The sequence below is a fragment of the Accipiter gentilis genome, chromosome 19 (assembly GCF_929443795.1).
Source record: "Accipiter gentilis chromosome 19, bAccGen1.1, whole genome shotgun sequence".
NCBI classification, from domain to species: Eukaryota; Metazoa; Chordata; class Aves; order Accipitriformes; family Accipitridae; genus Astur; species Astur gentilis.
In genome coordinates, this window is record NC_064898.1 from 357,210 (window position 1) to 381,653 (window position 24,444).

Consider the following 24,444-nt stretch of genomic DNA (forward strand, 5'->3'; position numbering starts at 1 on the left):
TGTAACTAAAATTGGACAAATGGACTAGCAGGTATTAACTGCTAAGGTCAAACAACCACCTATTCAGTTTAAGCTTATGGCACACCTATCGTCAAAAAGAAAAAGACACATTTGATTGCCTGCCTTGGAGGCCAGTGGAAATAATGAGATTCCAGACAGCCTTGTCAGTTTGTCCCTCTGACAAACTAATGTTACTAATAGAATATGTAATTATCATCAGCTGGAAATTTGGCTCAGTACACACACTGAAATTTAGTTGATACTGTATGCCTACTGGGACATTTAACGCAAAGTATATATTTATAATGTAGCATTGCAGTGCTGACTTTCTGCCTCTTTTCAGGCTGTTGATAGTAAGCATCAATATGGACTTTACTACTCCAAGCAAGTTGGACAAGTGCTAGTGGCTACTGATTTCCAGAACATGGTCTAAGGATTTCCAAAGTTTAATTAACTGTAGGGGGAGTGATAGCAAGTGTTTTAAAGAAATCTCCATAAGACTAAAGAATTAATCTGTTTGACGTCTAACACTGGCTTTCTGCATTATCATACCATGATCATACCATCATCCAGTTTACTCAGCTGTAAAATATTTCCAGATAGTGCTATCCTCTATCATGTGGATGATATGAGTGATTGATTCTGTTAAGCAGGTATAAAGAAAATGGTAAGCAAACCTCCAACATAAACCTGAGTCCTTTGCTTTCCCAGCCTTGATGTAGGAATGTCAAGAAGTCTGAATGGTTGCTTGCCCATCTAACGTGAATGAAGTGGAACAAATGTATTTAATGTACTTCCTGCTGTGAACAGCATGAGGCTTCAACAATTCCACTAAGGCAAGATGACTGTTTGTCAGCCTGGCTATAAGGCTGTGTGCTCTCATGGCAACACTAAATACAGTAGCATGGAATCAAAATCACATGGGAAGACAGCCACTGACAAAAAACTTGAAGCAAACAAAATAATTCTAAGCATTCCTCTCTTAGCTGCAAACTTCCAGCTCTGCATTCATCACACCTCTTCTCTTCTGGTTTCCAAATGTGATTACAAATCAAGAGTTTAAAATTTGCCCACAACACAAAACAGAGAAAGTAAAAAAAAAGTCCAAATCAGTAGCCTGGCAATCAAAACATTTGACTATGAGAGAACAGAGCTTTGACTCTTGTTGCAAGGAGTAATGCATTTTGTGTCAGACTTCTTGCACACAACACAGCAACACTGTTAGTGTTGGAACCAAATTTCAGGCTCCTCATTCCCAGGTGAATACTAACAAAAGAGTTTGATCTCATTTTTTCTCTATATATGTGAAATTATTTCAGAGTCACAGCTTCAGTTGGAAAAACAGAGAGCAATTCCAGGCTGATCTTGCTTAGTTGCTAAGTGCCTCGGGATTAAGGCATTTCCATGGAAGACTGGGGTCTGAATGTTTTCAGGGTCTGAGACTAAACTCCAGGACTCCTCTCTCCAAGGGGAATGAAAAGTGCACAGCAACCTTATCTTCCTTTTCCTAGATGTACTATGTAAAGTGCCTCCTCCGAATGAGCTTTATGCTGAACTCTGTGCTCTCCATGCAGGATAGATATGTCCTGAGCCAATCAACTGACCTCAGAAACTTCAGGAATTTCTGTTCATCCCCCAAATCCTTGAGATGCATGAAGATAAGTAGTTCAGCCCACCAGTTCTGGCTAGGTTTAGTAACAAAAGTTCACCTTTCTATGGAAAATGGTTGAGTATTTTGTTTAGTTTTGGATTTTATCTTGAACATCTGAATACCTATTGAAATGCTCTTCAGCATTCATTTCTTTAGATTTCAACTAGATTATTTTAGATTTTTCTTTAGAAATAATAATTATTTTATGGAGTGGGAATAGCTATGTATCTCTCTTGTTTCATAGTAGGAGCTGTTTTAACAAAATTAGAAAAAAATCCTTCCTTCATGCCCAGTAGCGCTTACGAGTTTGGGTTGAATGGCAAATTAAATTTCTAAGTGTACGATTTATATCTGCTGTCAGAAATCAATGTATTCAGATGCAGCAGGTACCCACAGCGATTGATCTCAACAGTTTAGATACTTCTCCTATGATGGAATGGTTCCTAGGAGTACATCTCTCTTTTCATTAACTATAGAAGGATCCTGGCATAGCCTGCTTGAATGGGATGTCTAAATGTATAGATGGCTAATATCAAGTGAGATTACTGCCATCCCAAAAGTGGATGATTTGCATAGGTCTGTCCCCTGAATGCTTTTCTTCCAGTGGTTCATTGCTAGTAACTATCACCTGTGACTCAAACAGATCCACATTTTAATTTTTTAGTGCTTAAATTTAGTGATGTGTAACTTTGAATCCAAGATTTCCATGCACAGCTTACTTTGCTGTGTATTTCATTAACGTAATCCTTTTCTTCTTTCCTATCGGTCTCCAACTTCAGGACCTATCAGGAAAAGTCCCTTCCAAATTAAGAAATGTCCCAACAGCAGTACCAATTTTAAAATCACATTTCACAATATATAAATATACCTGTGCATGTTCTACATACTATGATATTTTTTTTCAGATTTTCCTTTGGCAGCACAGCACAACTGTATAATCCCCAATTAAAATATTCAGTTTCCAGGATTTTCTTTATTATACTCTGGTTCACTAGAAGGCTGAGCACACACCTCTTTTACTTTTTGTTTATTGTCATGATTGTATAGCAACTCAGCTATTTTAGTTAGACCCTAAGGGCCTTCTCTAGAAATAAAAGAAGAAAAGACTTTGGTGATAGGTACTGAAGGTGAATGTTTCCTAACTAACTTGCATTGAATGCCAGAGGAGATAAAGTGATGTTGCTAGTGCTGACTTGACTTCCAGAGGAAAGATCTCATGTAGTATTATTAAACTTTGACCTTTGCTGTTTCTATCTTTTGACCTGAAGAAGTCAATGTATAATGTTAATCCAGTCACAGTACTTGGAGAAATCACAGCTTAATGACATGCTGTGACATTCCTGCAAAGAAACGTTAAGTAGAAGATGAATTTAAACAAACAATGAGAAAAATACATCAGTAGATGTGAAGTAAAGAGACTAAAGTGGACTACTGAATTTAGTATAACATTAGTATAGCTCATAGACTATTATATATGTGCTAAAGCTTTTATCCACCTCTATCTCAGGCATTTTCTGAATTAAATTTTATTGTTAAAAGCTAAAGAGAATGTATTTTATTTCACATAGCATACTGTTTTAACTTAGTAAAATTAATTTTGTGCACTGTGAACAATAATAACTAATGCTGCTTAAAATCCCATGCTTATTTATGCAGAATTTCAATCATGACTGCCAGGGTGTTAAACTGCTCACACATTACATAAATATACATGTATATACACAACTTGAAATAAGCATATATATATATACATTTATATGTGTGTGTGAATACATAAATATGTAAGGTATAACTTACAATTTATCTATTCTGTAGTCTGTACTCTGCTTTTTATAGAACAGCAGCACAACAGATCTCAGATGAAATAAAATGCATATAGACTTTTCTGTCATCATGCACTAAGTTTTTGTGCAAACTAAAACCATGTGGCAACAGACTTTCAAAGAGTACTGTACTACATAGTTCCTCACATTAGTCCTTAGGAAATATGGCAGTGTCACAATAGATGGTTTAAGGCCTCTTAGAGAGGACTAGAATAGTTCATCAGTATTCCTTTCGCAGAATTTACAGTTGAGATGTCAGCCTCCAAACCCCATGTGTAAATGAGGGCAATTGTACAAGGAAACCTTTTTGCTACCGCCCCTAGAAAGAGAGTTGCCACACCCATGCTAGGGACACTGAAGGAGAGGCACGAGGCTGCAATAATATTTACATGTATTTTCAAAAGCAGTTGGTGATACAGTGTGATGATTCTACTCTTCCTTAGTGTGTGGTGGGGTTTTGGTAGCAGGGGAGGGGGCTGCAGTGGTGGCTCCTGTGAGTAGGTTCTAGAAGCTCCCCTGGCTCTAAGCCAGACCCGCCTCTGGCCAAGGCCAAGCCCATCAGCAACGGTGGTGGTGCCTCTGGGATAAAAGATTTAAGAAGTGGAACCTGCAGCAGGGGAGGAGATTGGAATGTGAGCAGATCCCCTGTGCAGACAGCGAGGTCAGTGAAGAAGGAGGTGGAGGAGGAGGTTGATGCCCCCGCAGCCCGTGGTGAGGTGGCAGGCTGTCCCCCCAGCCCGTGGAGGGGAGCGGGGGAGCAGATGCCCGCCTGCAGGCTGTGGAGAAGCCTGTGCCGGAGCAGGGGGATGCCCCCGAAGATGGCTGTGACTCCACGGGAAAGATGGGCCCATGGAAAGCAACCATGCCAGAGAAGTTGGTGAAGGGCTGTCTCCTGCAGGAGGGATCACACACTGGAGCAGGAGACGAGTGAGGAGTCCTCCCCCTGAGGAGGAAGGAGCGGCAGAGCTGACCCCGACCCACATTCCCCGTCCCCCTGTGCTGCTCGGAGGCGGGAGGTGGAGAGAGCCGGGAGTGGGGCTGAGGCGGGAAGGCGGGAAGGCTCAGGGGAAGCTGTTCTCAGGTTGGGTTTTACTTCTCATTATCCTTGTTTTGATTTGATTGGTAGTAAGTTAAACTGATTTTGTTTCTTCCCCGAGTTGAGCCTGTCTTTTGCCTGTGACCATTGAGTGGTGAGTGATCCCTCCCAGTCCTTGTCTCGACCCATGAGCATTTCTTTATATTTTCTCTTCCTCATCCTACTGGGGCTGGGGTGGGTGTGGGAAGCAGGGGAAGGACTGACAGAGCAGCTTCGTGGTGCTTTGTTACCAGCTGGGCTTAAACCACAACACTTAGTCACAGACTAATCACCACCACAAATGTCCCTTTCAATGCAATATATCAAAGCTATTGACCACTTGAACAAAGGACATCATTCTGTTAGCACTTCCTTACTGAGGCGATTTCTAAAGCAACATTACTGTCTTTTGATTATTTGTTTATTAAAAAGGCAAAGGAAGCATACATGGAGACTTCTAGGCCGCAACTTAAATGCAGCATCAAATCAGAAGGAATATATCTTGCCTCTTAGCAGCTGCTAGATGGCTTCTGGTCCATCAGGGCCTCTAACATGGCCCTTTGGAGCATAATGGAATAGGCCTGAAGGCTTTGTGGTCGCCGTCTTAGTTTCACACATACAAGGGTGCCCATGCAGGATGATATTTTGGATTACACCTTTTACTGTGATAGAATGGAAAGGTGCGTCTCCTCACTGCCAGTCACTCTTCATGTGATTTTGTCAAACCATAAAATATCAATACTAAATACTTTTAAAAACCCACATAGCTTTCTAATAGTATTTTCAAATCTCAGGATGGAAGCAGCATGTGTTTTAATCACCAGGAAGAAGTCCAAAAATCCAATTTCTACATGCTGATTTGAGTGTGATGCTATTTGTAGCTTCTGTCCTGAACTGGGAATATCACTTTATTACATGATATCTTACCATCATCCTTGTCAGGTACAATAGTAATTCGAGCTCTTGGGAATTCTGCACCAATTCTTCCACCCATTGGCATGCTCAGCAAAACATCAAAGGTCTCAGCCTCTTCATACAAGGAATCATCTATGACAACGATCCGACACACTTTTTCTCGTTCGTCTTTGTCAAAACGTAGAATGCTGTTGTGATCCTCAGGCCTGGATATGTAGTCAGAGTAAGAAAGTACAGAGGTTGGGACGGTGCCAGATGCTGTTCCTGTGGCATAAAAGGAAAAAAGTTACTATACATACCATGGTTATAATGATCACCTCACAGGAGTTGAATTTTATTTTCATTATCTTTTAATTTCTATATACTTTTAGGTGACAAGATGAGCTGAAACCTCTGACCAGGCTATATTTATGAGGCCCCTGGACGAACTTCTGTGTATGATGCAATGCAAGTACATGGCTCCTCAAATTCATTTGCAGTTTTTCAGTCAGAAGGAATATTGTAGCCTATCACAACAGACACAAACTGACAAAGGAGACCCTGCGAGTATTACCAGTTAACTCCCTTAGTATATTTTACCCACTGAAGATAGTGGTGGACCAGAAATTAACTATAACAGACAGAATTTGATGAAAACAAATTATTTTGATTCTAGGTCACGTCACCAAAAATGTTGCTTCATCTCTCTGGATGAAAAGTAAATAATAAAAGCACAGGTGTAGAGACTCCATGCTCTGCATGGATATAATTAATATGAGACAGAAAGACAGAGGAAGGAGAAACATGGCAATTAAGCAGTATTATTTTATACCAATTTTTTCAAGTTACAAACAAGTAAAGGATATCCTGGGCAATCACTGCAGTGCTTTCAGTTCTCATCACTTTCAGATATATGGGGCTGCATATAAAAATCTTGAAAAAAGATAACACAGATCCTCTTCACGTCCTAACAAATGGCAGAAATTTGGAACATGATAATTTTTCAGCTGTATTCAATAATACTCTAAGACACATTACAAAGATGAATGCTTTTCCAGTTGAGACTGAAAATATTTAGATGAAAAAGTAATTAACAGAATTATAAACAATTTTATTATGCAATAGATGGAACAATTCTTTTTGCTTTTCTGTCTCTTTTCCATTTTGCCTTTTTTTTTCCTATAGTAGATTCTGTTACCTTGTTGTGTGTAGCAGATAACCATCAGTTCCTGGCTCACATCTCCACTTCTTCTGACTGGAATAAATAATTCACCAACATCTTCTTCAACAGTATAGGTGGACTGAGGAATAAAGACAGTTGATTCTGCAAAGAACAGACACATTTGTTTATGTAGATTTATGGCCTCATAAAGTGACCTGTAAAATAGCTAGGAGCATTTTAGCATATTCTGAAGTGCAACAAATAACTCCTGTTTATCAGCAATGGCACTAGATTTTAAGAAAAGCTTGGAGAGTGAGCAAAGTAGAGTTTCTTAGTCTTTCAGAAATGGAAAAGAAAATCAGATCATTAGGTCTGAATTCACAAATTCTTGCTAAGTAGTCTCTAATGTGACTAATTTACTTATCTAGGGTTAATGGTGCAAGACAGTGTTTGGACAATTTGTCCACAAGGTCTATATTTTTATTATTTCCATGGTATTTTATTATTAACTGTTAATCACAGAAGTATCAATAGCATAGCTCACACACAAGCAGTGGTTCTTCAAAGCCATTCTTGAACTTACTGCATCAAGATAACCTTGAAAATAATTTGGCATTGAGGATGCAGGATTGAGCTCTTGCTATCTTATTGTGACTTGGACATTTGATTTGAATGCACTACATGTCTACGCTCCTGTTTTACTCACAGGAGACCTAGCCAATACAGTCAGTGAAGCGTGGAAAGAAATCTCACCCTAAAATGTATCAGACCAAAGAATGTCAGATCTGTTTTTCAGGGAAATGCATTTTAAACTCTTTCATTATTTTATACTCATATAAAGAGATTGCTGAGTTTTATGCTGTTACTGGGATTCAGGATCAATTTTGTTCTTTTTCTCTCAAAACCTTATGAACCAAAGGTAGTTATGCACATAATTATAAGGCACCTTTACAGTTTCATTTGTATGACTACAATCCAAACAGGATATAATTCTGTATAATATCAAATCAAGTGGTATCAGCTGACTGCACAAAGCAAATCTTTTATTTCAGAGTACTTTGGCAAACAACGTTCTGAAAATTGTCATGCGACTTCTTTGAAAACATGTGCCAGGTTTTATGTCTCCAACTGGAAAATGAATTCAACTACTAGCATGACTTAACGTCAAAAGCCTGCCTTAAAAATGCTGTAATTCAGGTTTGATAAGATCTGTACACTTTCACTATTCCAGCAAGTCAAAAATTCAATGTGAAAACCACCAAATCCCTACTTTTTTTGTTTTAAAGTAAACCAAAAGGTAACACTAAGAAAAATCCAATTTGTTCCTTTTATTTCTCCCTTTAGAATTAAGTTGACAAAATTAAAAACTCTATCCTTAAAAAAAGAAAAAGCAGGAATCTGATTTGTTCTGTTTCCTGTCTCTCTCTTGTAATTATACAGCTAGGAGTAAAATGACACTATAAAAGTTTAAAAGACCTCACAAACAACATAAAAGCCCAGAGAACGATCTACACCATCTCACCTAGTATAATAAAACACATAGTTATGCAATCTCTTTCTGGAATAAAACATTAACTAATATCCCATATACCAAGGGGCTGGTATGGCTTTCCAAACAAGCTCACTATTTTGGTTCTAAGACTACACCATTCAAATCAATGAATTTTAAAACCATTTTCACTGGAAGCAGAATAAGGCTTTTGATGGTTCCTATTCAGCTAGCTTCTGAACTTGTGCTTTCATAGATTAATTAGGAAACCCAGTCCTTCCCCTCAAAGTTCTCTCTATAATTTTCCTGTAGATATTCCTTGATTTGCAGTTATGCATTTGATTTTCTCCTATGCAACTTCACTTTATGTATAATTACTACAAATTCTCTGGGACTGCAAAAATTTTATGTTAATATAAGAAATAGAAAAAACTATCGTTGGCATTAAGAAGACTCAGACAATTATCTTGAATTGTGCTATCTCACTGCTCATAGAAAAGATAGATTTAACACATTTTCAAGTAATTTCTGTGTCTCATACATACTGCTTTTTAAGTTAAGCACTATTTTTCTCAGTGACTAAATATGGATGTCAGATAACCTCTGGTTTAACTTGCATTTGTAACTAGGAACTAAGAAACCTCTGACAATTTTGCTGCCCAGTCCTCTTCAAATATGAATTAGGGAAGACTACACAAAACAAGCTGTTACAGTTGTCCAATGCTTGAAAGACTCCTTAAGGACAGTTTTGTGTGACCACAGCCCATGGGTTCAAGTGTCTGGATGCAGCTGAAAAGCAAAGCAACCAGAGTACGTTCTACCTTTTTTTTTTAATCTATTTCTTTCTTCATTTACATTTCACTATACTTTTATTTGTTCTTGACACAGCTTGTGCTGTACTTGGTCTAGTGAACCTTACCCTTCCTGAGCTTCTCAGCTTGATGATATTAAGGCCTAATGGATGCAACTAGTCTGCTTCAAGACCCTAACTTGTTGGGACCAACCATCCCGGATTTTACTGTACCATCCTCTCCCACATGAATTACCATGGCAGAGTAAATCAAGTCAGCCTCCAGGCACCTGTGCAGATACGCTCTGTTTGCAAACACATTGAATCGAAAAACTATTGTACCTAAAATGAAAACAAAACTAAACAAAACAAAAACCCTAGAAATAATATATCATAGGAAAAAATGCAGGTATTTCATCAAAGCATGCTACCTTAGTTACATATTCATGAATCACTTAAAAGTGATAGAGGACAAACAGCTACCCAATGCCCAGGTCTGTCTTCAGAATTATTCTGAGGAAAGGTAAGCTTTACTATCCACTGTTACACATAGCATTTGCCCTCCAGTTTATCTTTTGGTATATGAACATATTTGCAGTAGAGTTCTGGAAAGGTTCTTACCATCTCCTGGGTCAATAATTTCCACCGTGGATACATCAGGAAATTCCAGAACTGCCATGACAGGCTCAGAAAGAACAATTTGAAAGGACTCAGACTGTTCATGTTCACCATCACTCAAAATCCGTACTCGCCACGTAGCTAAGGTTTGGCCAGGATTAAACTGCACCTGCTTCTGGGCTTTTCCTCTGAAGTCTTTATCTTTCTTGGCAGTACCATCTTTGGTGCCAATACCTGCCAAAATCAGAAATTCAGGTCATTAAAAACATTGCTTGTAACTTTTCTCTCATTATGTAACCTTTAAAAAAAGAAGTTTTAGAAAAATATACTTTTCACAACCTGAGAGTGTTCAAGCCAACTCTGTTACTCTTGATCAATTTTATATTGATGTCACACATAGAGGTGGTAGCACATCAACTAACATTATGAAAGGCACTTTGGACAGAATTAGCCGAAGTAAAACTAACTACTAGAAAAACTCTACGTTCTCTGAGGTTACAGACAAGTTTCCATTTCTCCATAATTCAACTATGGATGCCCAAAAGGGCCAACAGATTTTCCCCTGATTTTTAACATTCTGGGTTCTCTTCTGTTCCAGAACATCTAAATAACATGTTGCCTGAAACCCTCAAAAAAATTTATTTCTCTTATCAAAAATAAAAACACACTTGGAAAGTTCAGCCTTCAAGGGGAAAGCTAAGGAAAAACAAAGATACAAAGGAGTAAAACATATGGAATAAGGATGAAAGAAGATGTAAAATCTGAACCCTTGTGGCCATTCCCACTACAATAAGCATTTTTTTAAAAATTATTATCCTCTTATTTCAGTGTTTGTATAATGACAATCATTAAACTCAAATCAAGTTGAACCTTCAAAGCCATGGGACAAAATCCAACATGGCTGATCCCACAGAGACAGGACAGACCTTACAGCCTCAGACGCAGGCTGCTCTAAAATGGCTTTTCCCTCACAGTTTAAGGCTGTCTGACAGGCCCTCATGGAAATTAGACAATCCTTCAGAACTATCTCCAACTCATGCATTTGGCCTCTGTTTGAACCCCCCAGTACCACTCAAATCTTAAAGGTCTCTCTCAGGTTTTCAGAAAAAACTTAAAACGTTCTCCCTTCTCTGCCTGTTTCTTCCAACTGTATCACTAATGCATTAAAACATATCACCTTTCCCTACAAATCTTGCCTTTCTTGCTTCCTGCCAGTGCCTCTTCCTAAGTCATAGCCAATATTTTACATAATCTCTAACCCTTCAGCCCCTTTGGCACTGCACATGGACCAGAAAGGCCAGTAAGCATCTTGACCAATATGTTCTTTCCAACTCTGTTATTCCATTTTGTAGGATTAAGGTAGTCAGAGGCAAGTTATTCAAACTGCTTTTGCTGGATTTAGAGTCAGCTTAATTCAGAAACTGAACCTGAATCCATAGGTAGAAAATTTTGTAAACACTATTTGAGGGATCAGAAGTCAAATCAGTATCTGTTAATCAGTACAATTAATCTAAACCACACATCTTTAACTTTGTATTTCATTCATGTCTTTTAATCTTTTAGTTCACTGTTCAAAACAGAGCCTTTTAAGTTAGATTATGTTAGTTAGTGCCTATATCCCTTAAATCTCATGCCAAAATAGGTGTCCTAACTACATCTCAATACCTGAAACTCAGATTCTTATTCAGAACGAGACTTAAACAGAAACCAGATTTCTAACCATGAGCTTGTTCTCCATGTCAGGTAAATGCTTACATATTTCTGCAAAACCAGCTTTAAACTGAGTGCCTTTTCTACGCAGTGTAAGCTCACCATAGGTTTTGATATGAAACTGTACAAGGATAATGCCCCCTGGTCCAAATGCATCACTAGGAAGAGGATGGAAACAGATCCAGAAGTTAGAGACAGGTGTGAGGTTGCAGAATGTGGTAACACAATCTTTTTTCACCTTTTCACTCCCCAGACAGTGCAAACAGCTTTCAACATCTCCTGTATCAGCCTCAGTTGACTGCCAACATTGAATGAAGAAAATGAGCCTAATGTACATAGCTGCTAATCAGGCCAGCTCACAGTAGCCTTACTGGAAAATGATCTATGTTTATTGTTGTTGTCTTTCCAATTGCTAAAACTGTATTTTCTCATTACAGGAAAAATAAAATCTGGACAGGAACTGTAGTCTGTGAGACAAATACAACAGTGGTATAAAACAAATCAAAGAAAGAAGGACAGGGTCTTGGGTTGTTAAGTCAAAAATTAATTGCAGAAGACAAAAAAAAGTGAAAATGTCATCATATAACTAAAGAAATCATACACTTAGCATAACAAAAGAAACATAATAAATAAACATACTCCTTTGAATCTAGCTTGCTTAGTATGAAACACCAGTAAAACAGTAAAAGCATATAGCTGTATTGGTACATTTTATCAACTAGCTGGCCAGTGATTTATAGAAGCAATTGATAAGGTTAAAAATGAACTTACTTATAAAAGAGGTTTCTCCCAGGTAACCTCTCCGTTTAAGAACAACATCAAGATATCTGGAGTCTTCATTTACTAAATAATACTCCTTTTCTAAGGAGATCCATGCCCAGTTTAGGCGAAAATGTTGATTCTTCAGCTTATTGCCTCCTGCAAAACAAAATTAATATAATTAATATAATATATTAATTAATTTTTCTTTTTTTGTTAAATACTACTTTGTCTTTTGAGGTTAATGTAACTGGTATCCTGGGTAAGATGTGTAACTTAGCTGGACATTACAATCCAAAGGTTTTAAAGATTTAAAACTAAGAAATAACAAGTAAAGACCTAAACCATGAGACATTTAGTACATATAGGAGTAAATTTTATCTTAGATGCATACAAACTAGTCACATTTATTCTGGATTATGCTAATTTTCTTCTTTTTCATGGGAAAAAGAGCAAGAATTAATCACAATATATTTGGGATCTCTTTTTTAGAAATTACAAAAATTGTGGATGATCCAAGTTTCTGCAGAACCGTATTGGTATTTCCAAATAACACACAACGTAGGACATTACACAGAACTTCCTTGATATGATCAGACTGCCAGAAGCACTGGAGGACCCTTAGTATCCTGAGAGGCTGGAGATGATACCTACCGTCTTTAGACTGCATGCAGCCTGCTTCTAAAACTCAATATTTTGGTTACTAAATCTAACAATTTCTGCTCTTATTGGTTTAGAATTTATGCATCAGCACTGTATGATTTTAGCAACAGCTTTCATATCTTCCTAGGAAATGGTTTCAACAAGATTAAGTATCCCCGATACATGCCACAGTTTATAGCTATGCTGACGCCCTCGTAAGCTTACATGCTTGTAACTCTTGAGCAAGTATGATTGCCTGTGCCACCTAAGAAGATTTAGAGAGATACAAATGCTTATTGGAATTCTCTTAAACTATTTTGCAATTACTTATCTTCATGATATCACGAAAGCCCACAAGTGAGCAAGGTGTTGAGATGTGTTTTGAGAGTCAATTTTCAATAGACCAAAAGATGTCCTCACTGTTCTTTTTACACAGGCACAACTGTAGCAACATGCTCCTGGTGAAGAAAGCAGACTCCAGGGATCCTTTCCAAGGTCTCTACTGTAGAAGTAGCACAACAGCTTCCCTGCAGTCTCACTGAACATGGGTGGTTTCTGTGCACTCAAACACTGGGAACTGAAAGCACAGGACAGCAAGCAGTACACTCAGCTAGGGAAACTGAATGGTTAACATGGACCAAGTCAGCATCTCTGGCTGGCAGCTGTTGACGGCATGTCCTTAAGTTGAAAACTGCATTTCCTCTTACAATAATCGGGACAGCCTTCACAGTCCTTCTCAAACACAAATGCCCATATATTTATCAACAATAGTAGGCTCCCTTTTTGCAGCCAAAGCAATACAGGAATACTGGAAGCATCCCTCAAAGTTTTGGAGGGGATGATATGGAAGTCATTTAACTCCAGCTGCAAAACACTAAGCACCAGCCTAAAATCTGCGCATGTCTCAGCCTAATCTCTTCCTCCCAGCAGAAATGAAGCTGTTTTGTCTACTGTTAATGGGATTTGTACAACTGTAAAACAACAGGAAATTTTTATTGAAATAGCAGGCTTCATGGAATCTTTCTTAGTCTAAAAAGCAATCCAGAAACAACAAATGCAAACAGATGGAACTCTAAGGTCCAGTTAAAAATGCTACTTTTTTCAGTTGGAAAGGCAATAGCTGAAAAGAGCTAGCACCCATTTCATTGACTATAAGCCAAGTATTTGTACAACAGACTGAATATCTCAAATCAGATTAACACATTTCTGATAAAATATAGCATAGCTTTACTTTCTCATGTACAATTTACCTCCATCTGTTCACTGATTTTGCACAGTAAAAGGCATTTCTTGTCAGTGTAGGGATTCTGGATGCCACAGATAAAAGGGCATGACAAATCAAGTTCTGTATCATCCTATTGGATATGTTTGTTATTACTCAGGAGAATCCTCTAATTTCCATAGCAAGAATAAATTAACCTGTTCAGCTCACTGAAGGCAGATGCTTACTTAGGAACTAACTGTCTTCTGGGAACATTGGCTTGTTTGAGAGGCTGTAGTCTGATTTCTTTCCCACAAGGTGCTGCTACAGAACAAGGTTTGCTCAGGTAACAACTGCCTGAAATGTGCAAGGAATTCCCTTTAGAAATTCCCTTTAACACTTCCGTACACAAGTCAGTGAATAAAGTAATTCCTCTGAACAGCAGAGAAAGAGAAACATATCTAAGTATTTCACTTCACTCATGGCTTAATTACTGGAGAAAGAGCCAAATGGAGGTTGGTTTTCCTCTTCCAGTTTCTTCCATTCTATTCCTTGAAAAATTAGGCAGCCCTTCCATATGCTTCTACTCTGCTTCAAAGATAAGCCTCTATATTTCTTTATTGACCTGTCTATGTGAAAAAACCAACAACCATACTTGTGTAATCTCACATAAAGGCAATAGTCCTGTGTAAACAAAAGGAGGGAAATGGTTATTGGAGTATCACCCTGCACTCCTTGCCCTGCTTCTTTCTGCTCTTTTGATCTCTATTGTTACTGACAAAGGGGAAGGCTACAAACACACATATCAAAACCTGTAATGAGCATGACAAAAAACCCAGTAACTATAGTGTTAGCTATAGCTGCCCTTACATTAGGTTAGCCGTATGTTATGTCTTCCCATTAGTTTACTGGGACAAATGCAACAGAGTATGTCTTGCTCTTTCACCTAGAAAAGCCATTTGTGTGCCACCCTGGAACACACTGCCCAATTTAAACATAATTTGACAGAGGGATGAAAGTTTTTAAGATATAAAAGGAATGAAAATTTATTGCCAGTTAGAGGAGAGAGAACCTATTAGTATCACTACTGAGAAAAAATACTGCTGCATGAGCTTAATAGAAATGAGAATGTCAGACATTGGAAACCCCCGAGGTGAAGGAAAAGCTTCTAGCAGAGTTTGTATCTTTTTAGACATAAGAGATTCCAGCCAGGGGTTGGAAGTAATATGAAATCCAGCATAATTTGTTGTACTGTCCAAATAACTAATAGTTTAAATGTATTGTGGACACAGGCACACGATCTACAGCTTGCTTACACACAGGTCTCCTGTGTTTCATCTCTAGTGTCTTAAATAGTTCAACCTTAAATGTAATCTATATTTGCACATAATTACTGAACATATCAAAATTACTATACAAGAGAAAAAATCCCAGCTGTTAAAAAGGAACAGTCATATGGAGAAATTTCAGTAGCCAACTACCAAACCAGTTCATTGCTGTCATTGATGCTATGGAAAATGTTGAAGTATACTGAGTTAGAAACCTAATGAGAGGATGAAATTCAGGAAGCAAAAAGCACAAGAAAGGCAATATGAAAGAAAGATTTAATATTGTCTTAATTCCACCTATTTCTTGCTTTTAGCAGTTTCTTTCTATTTTTTTCTTAGAGTAAAAAAAAAAAAAAAAAAAAAAAAAAAAAAAAAACCCCAAACAAAAAAAGTATTATTTCTAGGGGGTTTTCAGCAAGCCTCCATTTCTACAGGCCTAATTCTGCTCCTGAAATATCTATTGTTCACCTTTTACAATGTGCAGTACTTAACCCATCAGATTTAGAATTTTAAGAGAAGAATATAGATATTTTGGATCTTGCTTTCTTCACCACATGCTTTTTGTGTTCAGAAGAAATGTCTTCTAAATTATACAAACCATTTCATGGTCCAACGTCCCCAAAGAGTAAAACGAATGTTGTTGCTGTTGTTGTTGCTGTTATTACAGACCTCCAACACAGTAGAGCAGGAAGCATACGATACATCTTATCTAATTTCAGGTATTTATTTTTGGGCTAGAAATCCTAAACTGTCTTTACAGCTAAAACTGAGACGGAAGCATTTTGCAAGGTTATGACTTACTTTAGGCATCTATTTTTGAATGAGATTAGCTGTGCCTCAAAATAGGCAGAAATATGTGCATTTTTCCTCAGCAGCTGTTAAAGATGCCTGTTGTGACCAGTTAACATTGCAGACATTTTTATTATGGTGATCTAATGCTGGGTAAGAAGACTTCCACCATGCCTGAACTAGATGAAATTGGGCCTTTTCTACAACATAGAAGAGCCAAGCACTGTGCAAACATAAGGTCTGTAAGGAATATTAAGAGCATAGCTTTCAGAAATTATAAAATAACAGAAATAAAATTGCACACTCCATTTTAATTTGGTTCTCTATTAAATTATCTCCCCTACAATAACATTTCTATAGACAAACTAATTTTGCATTGCTCGCTAGCACTTCCCTTGGGCATAGTCAAACATTTAGCCTCTAGCCAAATAATTAAGGCACTGTAACTCAATGACAGTTTTGCTTTTGTTCCTCTCCCAGACAGGTGCTTGTAATACAAATACATCAGAAGTTTGCAGAGGGAAGCCATTACTAGAGTGCTTTTAAAAATAAACAAAAGGAAGGAGGGCCATGTTACAGCAAGGTAAATCTGAAGTAACTTTGCTTATATATCAATGAGACACAGTTGGCAAGATGTTGCTATAGTGATGCATGAAAACCTGTTTCTTGAATTTTGCCAGAGATCAGAGTGCAGCAGTGCTAAATCAGAAGATGCTAAACAGGACGTGGCACAGTGAGACATTCACAAGAAATGAGATGGCAAGAGTTGTGAGACATAGTCAAAGACTTTCTAAGAAGCTAGAGCTAAGGATCTGGAGTAAGGTGGGTCACAAAGCGATTTCATGATTGTGACTTCCTGACTGACTGAGGCTGCTGAGGACAATACCCTCTGAAAAGGTTTGCCTGAATATGACAATTTGAAGATGGATGTCACCTAGAATTGGTCTTTATGGGTCCTGTCAGCAAATTGGTCACCTGTCAGAAAACGGTGATGTATTATTTTTGCATAGGTCATCAAACCAGAAAGATCAAGTAATCTGGAAACTCCAGTTTCAGTTACTCAACATGAATAAAAGAGGAGGGAGAAGAGGACTTGGTCAGTAAACTGGTTAAAGGGATAAATATTGAAATGAATATTCCCATTTAAGCATTTATCTTTCTAACCATGCTGCTCAGATATCTTTAAAAAGATATAAAACCTCCATGAGAAATACAGGTTAGATTGTCAGAACTTTCTGTCATGATGCCAAGAGCTCACAGAAGGAAAGAATCAGTTCCAGTTCTCTCCACAGTTCACTGGGCTTATGTGAAGACAGTATAAAATATATCTCTATCATTAAATCATGTCTCTTGAGCACTGGCAACATGAAGGGCATTCCATAAAGAATGTCTGATGGTAGCTTTGCTGTCCCTAGGAGCTACCCCAGAACCCTAATTCATAAACAAAAGAATACAACTACACCACAGTGTTCACTTATTGACACAATAGAAATTGATGTATCTTGATAGAGATATTGCTTTCCCTGCATGGTATCCGTGACATAATCAGTCAGAGGTGAATCAGCTAAAGAGTGCCTAACCTGTATAACCATAGCCACACAGACTCATCGTGTCCACAAGATATGTCTGTACAAACACAGCTGTCTGGTACTTGTAGAACTTTATGGTGCAAGGTATCTGCTCTCTTTAGTCATTAGGTGAGGTTGTTTAATGGCGAAAAAAAAAGAACATATACATTGTTCCAGGGCAAAGAACATATATCAAACACAAGAAAGAGAGAGAGAGAGAAAAAAAAGGGGGTATATAAAGCACTAAGAAAGAAGAGTTTCTTTAAAATTTTTACTATTTGTCTTTTCTCCTTTCTTTTCTTATTTCACTTCCTAAAGAGATTGCAAAAGGATGTTAACAAGGAGAATCAGAGCAACTGTGAAATATTAACAGTCTGCCTATAGTACAGGAAACATTGTATGGCACAATTAAAACCATAGCAAGACATCTTAACAAATCACGTTTCCTCCCTCTTCCTCCAGCTCTTTCCAGGTTCTGCTACTGCTTGCTGACTTGTTTGCATGTCTGCAAAAGCTGCAGACTTTCTTCTTTGGTTCACAATATTTGACCCTACTGGGTGCCTCATTCAGACAGGGTTACTGAGGTCAGCACTACTCTATCCTTCTCCCTGCTATGGATCTCCTCATTGCAGCAGGTACATGAAGCATCTGAAAAAGGAAACTCACTCCTGAACTTGAGTTCAGCCTGCAGAGAAAACAAAGACACAGAGAGAGGAAAGAAAAGGGAATCATCCATTGTTAGACATCTGTTCCATTTTTTCGTCCTCTGATTAGCCTCCTTCCATGCCAAGCCAACTTAGTTAACATACACAGGATAAAGTTACCTCAGCAGTCTCATTAGAAGTAAAATCTGACATGAAATGCAGAAATCTTATTCCCCAACATCATTACTTCCCATTTAGCTATGAAACTTCCTGTCAGCCTTAGCACTTTCCAAGTTTTTTGATCCCTACACTATTTTCTAGTCATTATTTGTGGTTTGTATAAACGTTTTTTTGCCAGACTAGAGGAGGAAAATACAATCTCAGGTGATTATGCTAGTCAGAATAAATATAGAGATGATATTATATGATCAGCACAAGAAACGTAGTTTCAACAACTCTGATTTGCCATACTGTGTCATAGTACCAGTACATTCTAGCTCCAGGTTAAAAAGGCAAAGGTCTACCTATAAAATAGATAAAAAATGTTCTTTATTCAATGCTTTGGGGCAGCTCATCATTGGACTAGGTGACATTTAAAGGTCCCTTCCAATCCAAACCATTCTGATTCTATGATTCTGTGATCATGTGCTATTCCCTCTGCTATGATGACCAGAAAAGGCATATCCTGTAAAACTGCCTTAATTTCATAAAGAAAAACTATTTGCAGAAGTTAAATGCATAAGCAAACCCAGCATGTAAAATATGTCATTAGAATGTTTTAAATTTACTTCAACAATGCATAAGCTAACCTAATAATTTTATCCAATTAGAAACCCATTAAAATGCTTTATCTTTATAAGTCTTTTTCAAATGTACTATAATGGACTCCAATCACTAAAATAACTTGCTGAACTAACTTGCTCTGCACCCTTCTGCACTCTGTCTGCCACTGTAACTCAATATATTTGCAGAACAATCAAAACCAACCCCCTAAACTAGCCCCTAGTGATTAGGGACTAAAACAATGCTTTCTCTGACTTCTCATGAGAAAACACACACTTCCCAGAATTATGGACTTGGCTTGCCTGGAGTGTAATTGCTGGTATCCAATGAACTGCAGACAGCTTCCATCTTTCAGTAGTTTCTGTAAGTCTTTTTTGCTTCTGTTTTATGCCTACCCCCAAGAAACAAGTTGGAATGGCCACATTTGCCAGGGCTCAGACTAAGCAAATGCTTGAAGTCATGTAGCAGAAAAAATATCTGAAGAATACTGTATAGTTTCTTTGTTACAAAAAGAGAAGGGGAAGTGAGAGAAGAGACATGAATGTAAAGGCTAGCTAGTGCATATTAAATTTTGATGCTAGTAAAATTCAACTAAGCGTAACTAAGGATGTCTCCAAGCACAGTCTGGAGATTCACGCTGGGTTAATTTAAGGAATTCCCAATTCAAGTCTATGCCCAGTTCTTCTGCAGGAGATTAACCAGATTCTGATTAAGAGATTAACCAGATTTTCATTTACAGAAACTGTAAGCAAACCTGCACTGGGTCTTCAGCCACTGCATTTCATAGCTTTAAATTAATTTCAGTTTAAACCAGCTCAGTACAAATTAGTACACCAAGAACCAGGATACCTTCATTCTATTGGCTGCACCATGAGGCTGTGAGTTTTCAAAGGAAAGAGCAAAGCACATAAAGAGAAACCCAGTATGAATCACAAAAAAAAGACTCTGGAGCACTGTGTGTGTTTGAAAGTCTTTGTAGCTATTAAGTGGTTAGCTTTGTAACTAATTTCAAGAGAATCCGAAAGAACCACTTTTAGGATTCTGTGCTGTAAGCAAGGGGCTAGCTCTGCAGGAGCTGAATGCTTCCCACTTCTACAGTTCCAATGGTGAATATGTAAATAATTTCATGGGTTCAGGGGACTACTGAAATGTTACTAACTGAAATGCTTAAGCACATACACATATATGCTGCTGACTCATTGTAACAGAACAGAAAGACATTGAGCTACCTAAAAAGTTCTTAGCAGGACTGAACAAAGTACAACTGGGCAAAAAATATTCATATTATCCCCCTTCTCCCTCAAAATATCAATCCATCAAAATCAAAGTTGTTCACAAAAAGACTGGCTTTGATTAATCACCTTACTGAAAATATTGGAGAGAATAAATGTTGAATTTTCATCTTTTTCCACGGTCAGCCTTAAGTCTTTTTGGTATGTATAACTTCTCATATTAATACTGTAAAAAAATTAAGCTAATTTTTAATGTAAAACCTAAAAATACTAAGCTGCACATTCCATTTTTTTTTCAAATTGAAAAGCCTATGCTCAATTATTCTGCAAAACTTTATAAGAATTTTGATGTTTTGTCCTGATTCAAAATAAAATATCTCAAAACATTTTCACAGGGTAAGGAAATTTCTTATTGCTCTGCTCAGAGACTCAGCAACTGTTCAGTATTTATTGGTGGTGAAGATAAATAGAATAGGATTCACAGAATCCCTTTAGCTAATATGTTCTCCTGACAATCACACTCCAGAGTTTGATTAATCTCATTTCAAAGTAGACATACAAAATAAGTCAGATGCGGCATAAATTTTCCTTTAAAGAGCAAGGAGTTTAAATGAAATTAAGGGTTGGCTAAAAGTAAATAATGACAGTTCATTAGACACAAAAACATATATATGATTTATATTAATCATACTTATTTCTATATTAATATATTCACAAAGGAATGGATATATATAATACTTGTTCTATGTAGACACCAACAATAACATATTACAGCACTTTAAAATCTTGCAACATTCACAGTGCAGCCAGACAGGTTACTGTGATGACAATGACCAGAAGATCTGATCTAAATCCCATTGATACATTGGATCATCATACAGTTTATATGGAAATATTTCTTTGGAAATTGAAGTGCCAAAAGTATCAGTTCCACAGAAAGTATATTTTCCAATAAATATAGGCCTGTTCTCATTACAAATCAGAACTGACAATGTTTTCTTTCCAGAAACACTTTGTCTCACTGAACGTCAACAGGAGGGAGGCATTCATCACAGAATCTGCTCAAAACAATTCCTAATCAAACTCTACCCTCTCAGCCTGCATGCACTATTGGGAAAAAAAGACATCTAAAAATTATGAAAGTGAGCATGTTAAAGGATCAGGATACACTACAAATAATAACCTGAAGCTATGCTGAATGCACCTGATTTTAGCCAGTATTTGAGGTCAAGCAGTCACCAACAGGCTGGTGTTTGAAGGTGAGACCTCTAAGAAACTGCTGTGCAGGAGGCATGTGCAAAAGTTGGTGTCACACTGAATTTACAAGGCAACAGATAACAAAGCAGAAGAAAGACTTTATTTTGCCCTGTCACTGTTTCGAAGGTGATGAACAGGGAAAAAAAAGTAAAAAAGAGTGCCACCTGTCCCTTGGTTGGTATTGCCCCATTTGCTAGACACTTATTAGGGTTTATTTTAAACTAATCAGCAGGTAGCAATCACTGCTGATAGCCTGTATTTGAAAGTAGTAAAGGACAAGGAAGAGAGTAAAATGTTTGGAAGCTTACCCTCCATCTAGAGAACTAACTCATATAAACAGATTCAAGAGAAGCAGGACAAAACCAAGGGGGTGGACAGGAGATGAAGTATTTGAAAGGGGACTGTTGACAGCTATTGAACATAACAACCCACTAGACCCAGAAAAGGGAAGGTACCAGGAGGTAGGGTTGTCTGTAGACTGCTCTATTAGCAGCACTTTGTTCTCAGAAGTCTTTGTTCTTATTGTAGAGATAAGTCCTTATTTTGAAATGATGCTTTTTGTTACTGCATATCGAATAAATAATGACCACTGCGTATCAGCAGAAAAAAATTCAGAGCAGCCAAATTCAATAGTTGCAGTGAATAACCACTACTGACAAAACACAGTATGTTTTTGCTTAGGTCCCAGTGCACAGGAACATAATCAACTGGCTCCTGTTCTGCAAAAGGTGAAGACAAGAGACCTGTCACTTAAGGGTAGGATTCATATAATCTAATTTTATCATGTAAAAGACATATGTTTAATTTAAGCTAGCTGTCTAGGCAGCTGGAAAGAACTGCATCTTCAGGAACTGCAGGTACATCTGATATGAACAGCTGGATTACCCTCTGGAAAGACTTGGCCCGCTCCATTGAATATAATGGGAGAGTGTTCAACCCACCAGTCTAGATGGCTAACTAAAGTCCAGTGATGTGATTTTCATGCGTGCACAAAGGAGAGTACTGAGAAAACGCAAAGATATGACTAGTTCTGTAGTGTAATACGGTAAACTTGTAAATTCAAACACTTTAAAAGTAGTCTTTGGAATATTTAAAAATAACAACAAAGAATCTGTTGGTTTAGAATTATTCTGTTATTATAAAGTTATTTCTGTGTTGTCATTAAACTAATTAGAACTTTGTATAGCCACAAACTAACTTTGTATCAGAAAAATAATTTAAACTTCCTTGTGAGTAGTAACAGAGAAAACTCAAACATACCACTCAAGCTGTCATGTCTATCGTTAAACAATGCCCATATTACCTAAAGCAGAATACCTTTTTTCCTAAGGATCCACACCCTGCACATCCTTGTGAAGGAAAAACCCCACCACCTGGATTAGTAAGGCTTCATGCATGCATGGCCTGCAGCAGTAAGTAAATTTATTAGATCTCTGGCAACACATTCTTAAAATAAACTTAATAGTCTTCACGTCTCTGCTTACTAATTTGTTTTGTGGCGCCAGACAACTTCTCCCCAAAACCAGGCTCCAGCTGAAATGAAACAAAGTTCATTTCCTTGTTTCACAGAATAACGGGTTTAGCTCCACTGCCTTAGTTACTGTCCCATATGGGACTTTCTTCTGGTTTATATCTTTAAAGCAGTGCTACACACGTATTTGCCTGTAGGAAAACTACTGTCATTTAAAACCTGTCATTTAAAAACATTAAAGTGTTAAATTTGAGGGTCAAGGGGTATCCTCAGCCTCAGTCTTGAAACTAATGAGTAACAGAGTATTCTGTGACCTCACAAATGAAAGACATTCCAATAGAATCAGAGTCAGGAGAAATATACTTAAAATAGAAATATTATCTTGCTTAATACTGTACTATTTTAAGAAAGTCCTTTATTCTGGGAAAAGAATATACCAATTTCCCTTTCTTTAAATAACATTTTAATTTAGAACTTGCTACACAAACTCCTTCATATGTGCCTAATACTTCAATGCTTGCAATCTCATTCTCATGCTTAAAACTGGGGCACATGACTGGGTGCCATCTGCAACTAAGGCCTCTAACTTTTCATAATGAATTTGAAATTGGTATTGGTGTCAAATTGGCAAATTTCTCTTGAAGTAGCTGAACTTTTTAAATCTAACCGTTGAACATTGTAGAGAATTCCCCTCCATTTCAGATGACAATACAGACTCATAAATCTTAAATTTTACAGCCTTAAGAGGAAAATGTAGGCAAGAGGGATTACAGAAGTTGTTGTTATTTGCAAAACCTTCTCTAAACAAAATGGAACAGCATTTCCATTTTATCAGCTGGACTTGCTGTAACTCACTGAGCATCCATAGGAAAACTGCTCTTTTAACTCCATGTCAAAGTGATTGAACTGGTTTTCTTTATTAAGAATTCACTTCCACAAACTTGAATTTTCATTCCTTTTCTGTTCTGGCAATGCAACAAATAGAATGCCTGACTGGAGAGAGAATGGAGGAGAACAAATGTCAGTCAGGTTCATTTAACATTTACTTTTAATTCATTTAAGAGTAATTGTACCAGGTAATCTCACATATTTAACTTTTAATATTATCTGACCAGAGAAACTCCTTTGTGGTGCCTTTGATCCTTCTTAAGCTATGCTAAACCTACAACCTTTTCCAGGTGATTTAGTCCTCCTCAGGAAGGACAGAGCAAAAAACTGAATTTCACTGAATACAAAATTCTTGATATAGACAAGGACAAAAAAAGGGTCCCTTTTTAAATCACTGTAGCTTTGCCTTAAGCCTTGTAAAGAGGGATTCAAAGATTACTTCTGTTGAGGAAAGAAATATTTTTGCATTAGTGCATCAATTTTTTATATCATGACAAGTTTTTTAGTGTTACTTCAGGCCTATCCTATGGAACAGAACTGTATATTTCTACGGCAGCAATTGTAGTATATTCCTGTATTCTTATTTCATCTCAAATTCCTATGCTGCAGTCACAATGTATATTGCAAGATGGAAAAAAAAAAAAAATTGGGAGAAGCCAAAAAACCCTTA

At 37.4% G+C, this 24,444-nt stretch overlaps 1 protein-coding gene across 1 annotated transcript in view; it reads right to left on the reverse strand.

Moving 5' to 3' along the window:
- FREM2 (FRAS1 related extracellular matrix 2) overlaps window positions 1-24,444 on the reverse strand; it is a 134,899-nt gene that overhangs the window by 50,595 nt on the left and 59,860 nt on the right. Inside the window, exons 3-6 of the mRNA XM_049823564.1 lie at window positions 11,984-12,130; window positions 9,506-9,736; window positions 6,642-6,767; window positions 5,477-5,728 (exon numbers count right to left, since the gene is read on the reverse strand). Coding sequence (XP_049679521.1) covers window positions 5,477-5,728; window positions 6,642-6,767; window positions 9,506-9,736; window positions 11,984-12,130 — 756 coding nt within the window. The remainder of the gene's footprint in view (window positions 1-5,476; window positions 5,729-6,641; window positions 6,768-9,505; window positions 9,737-11,983; window positions 12,131-24,444) is intronic.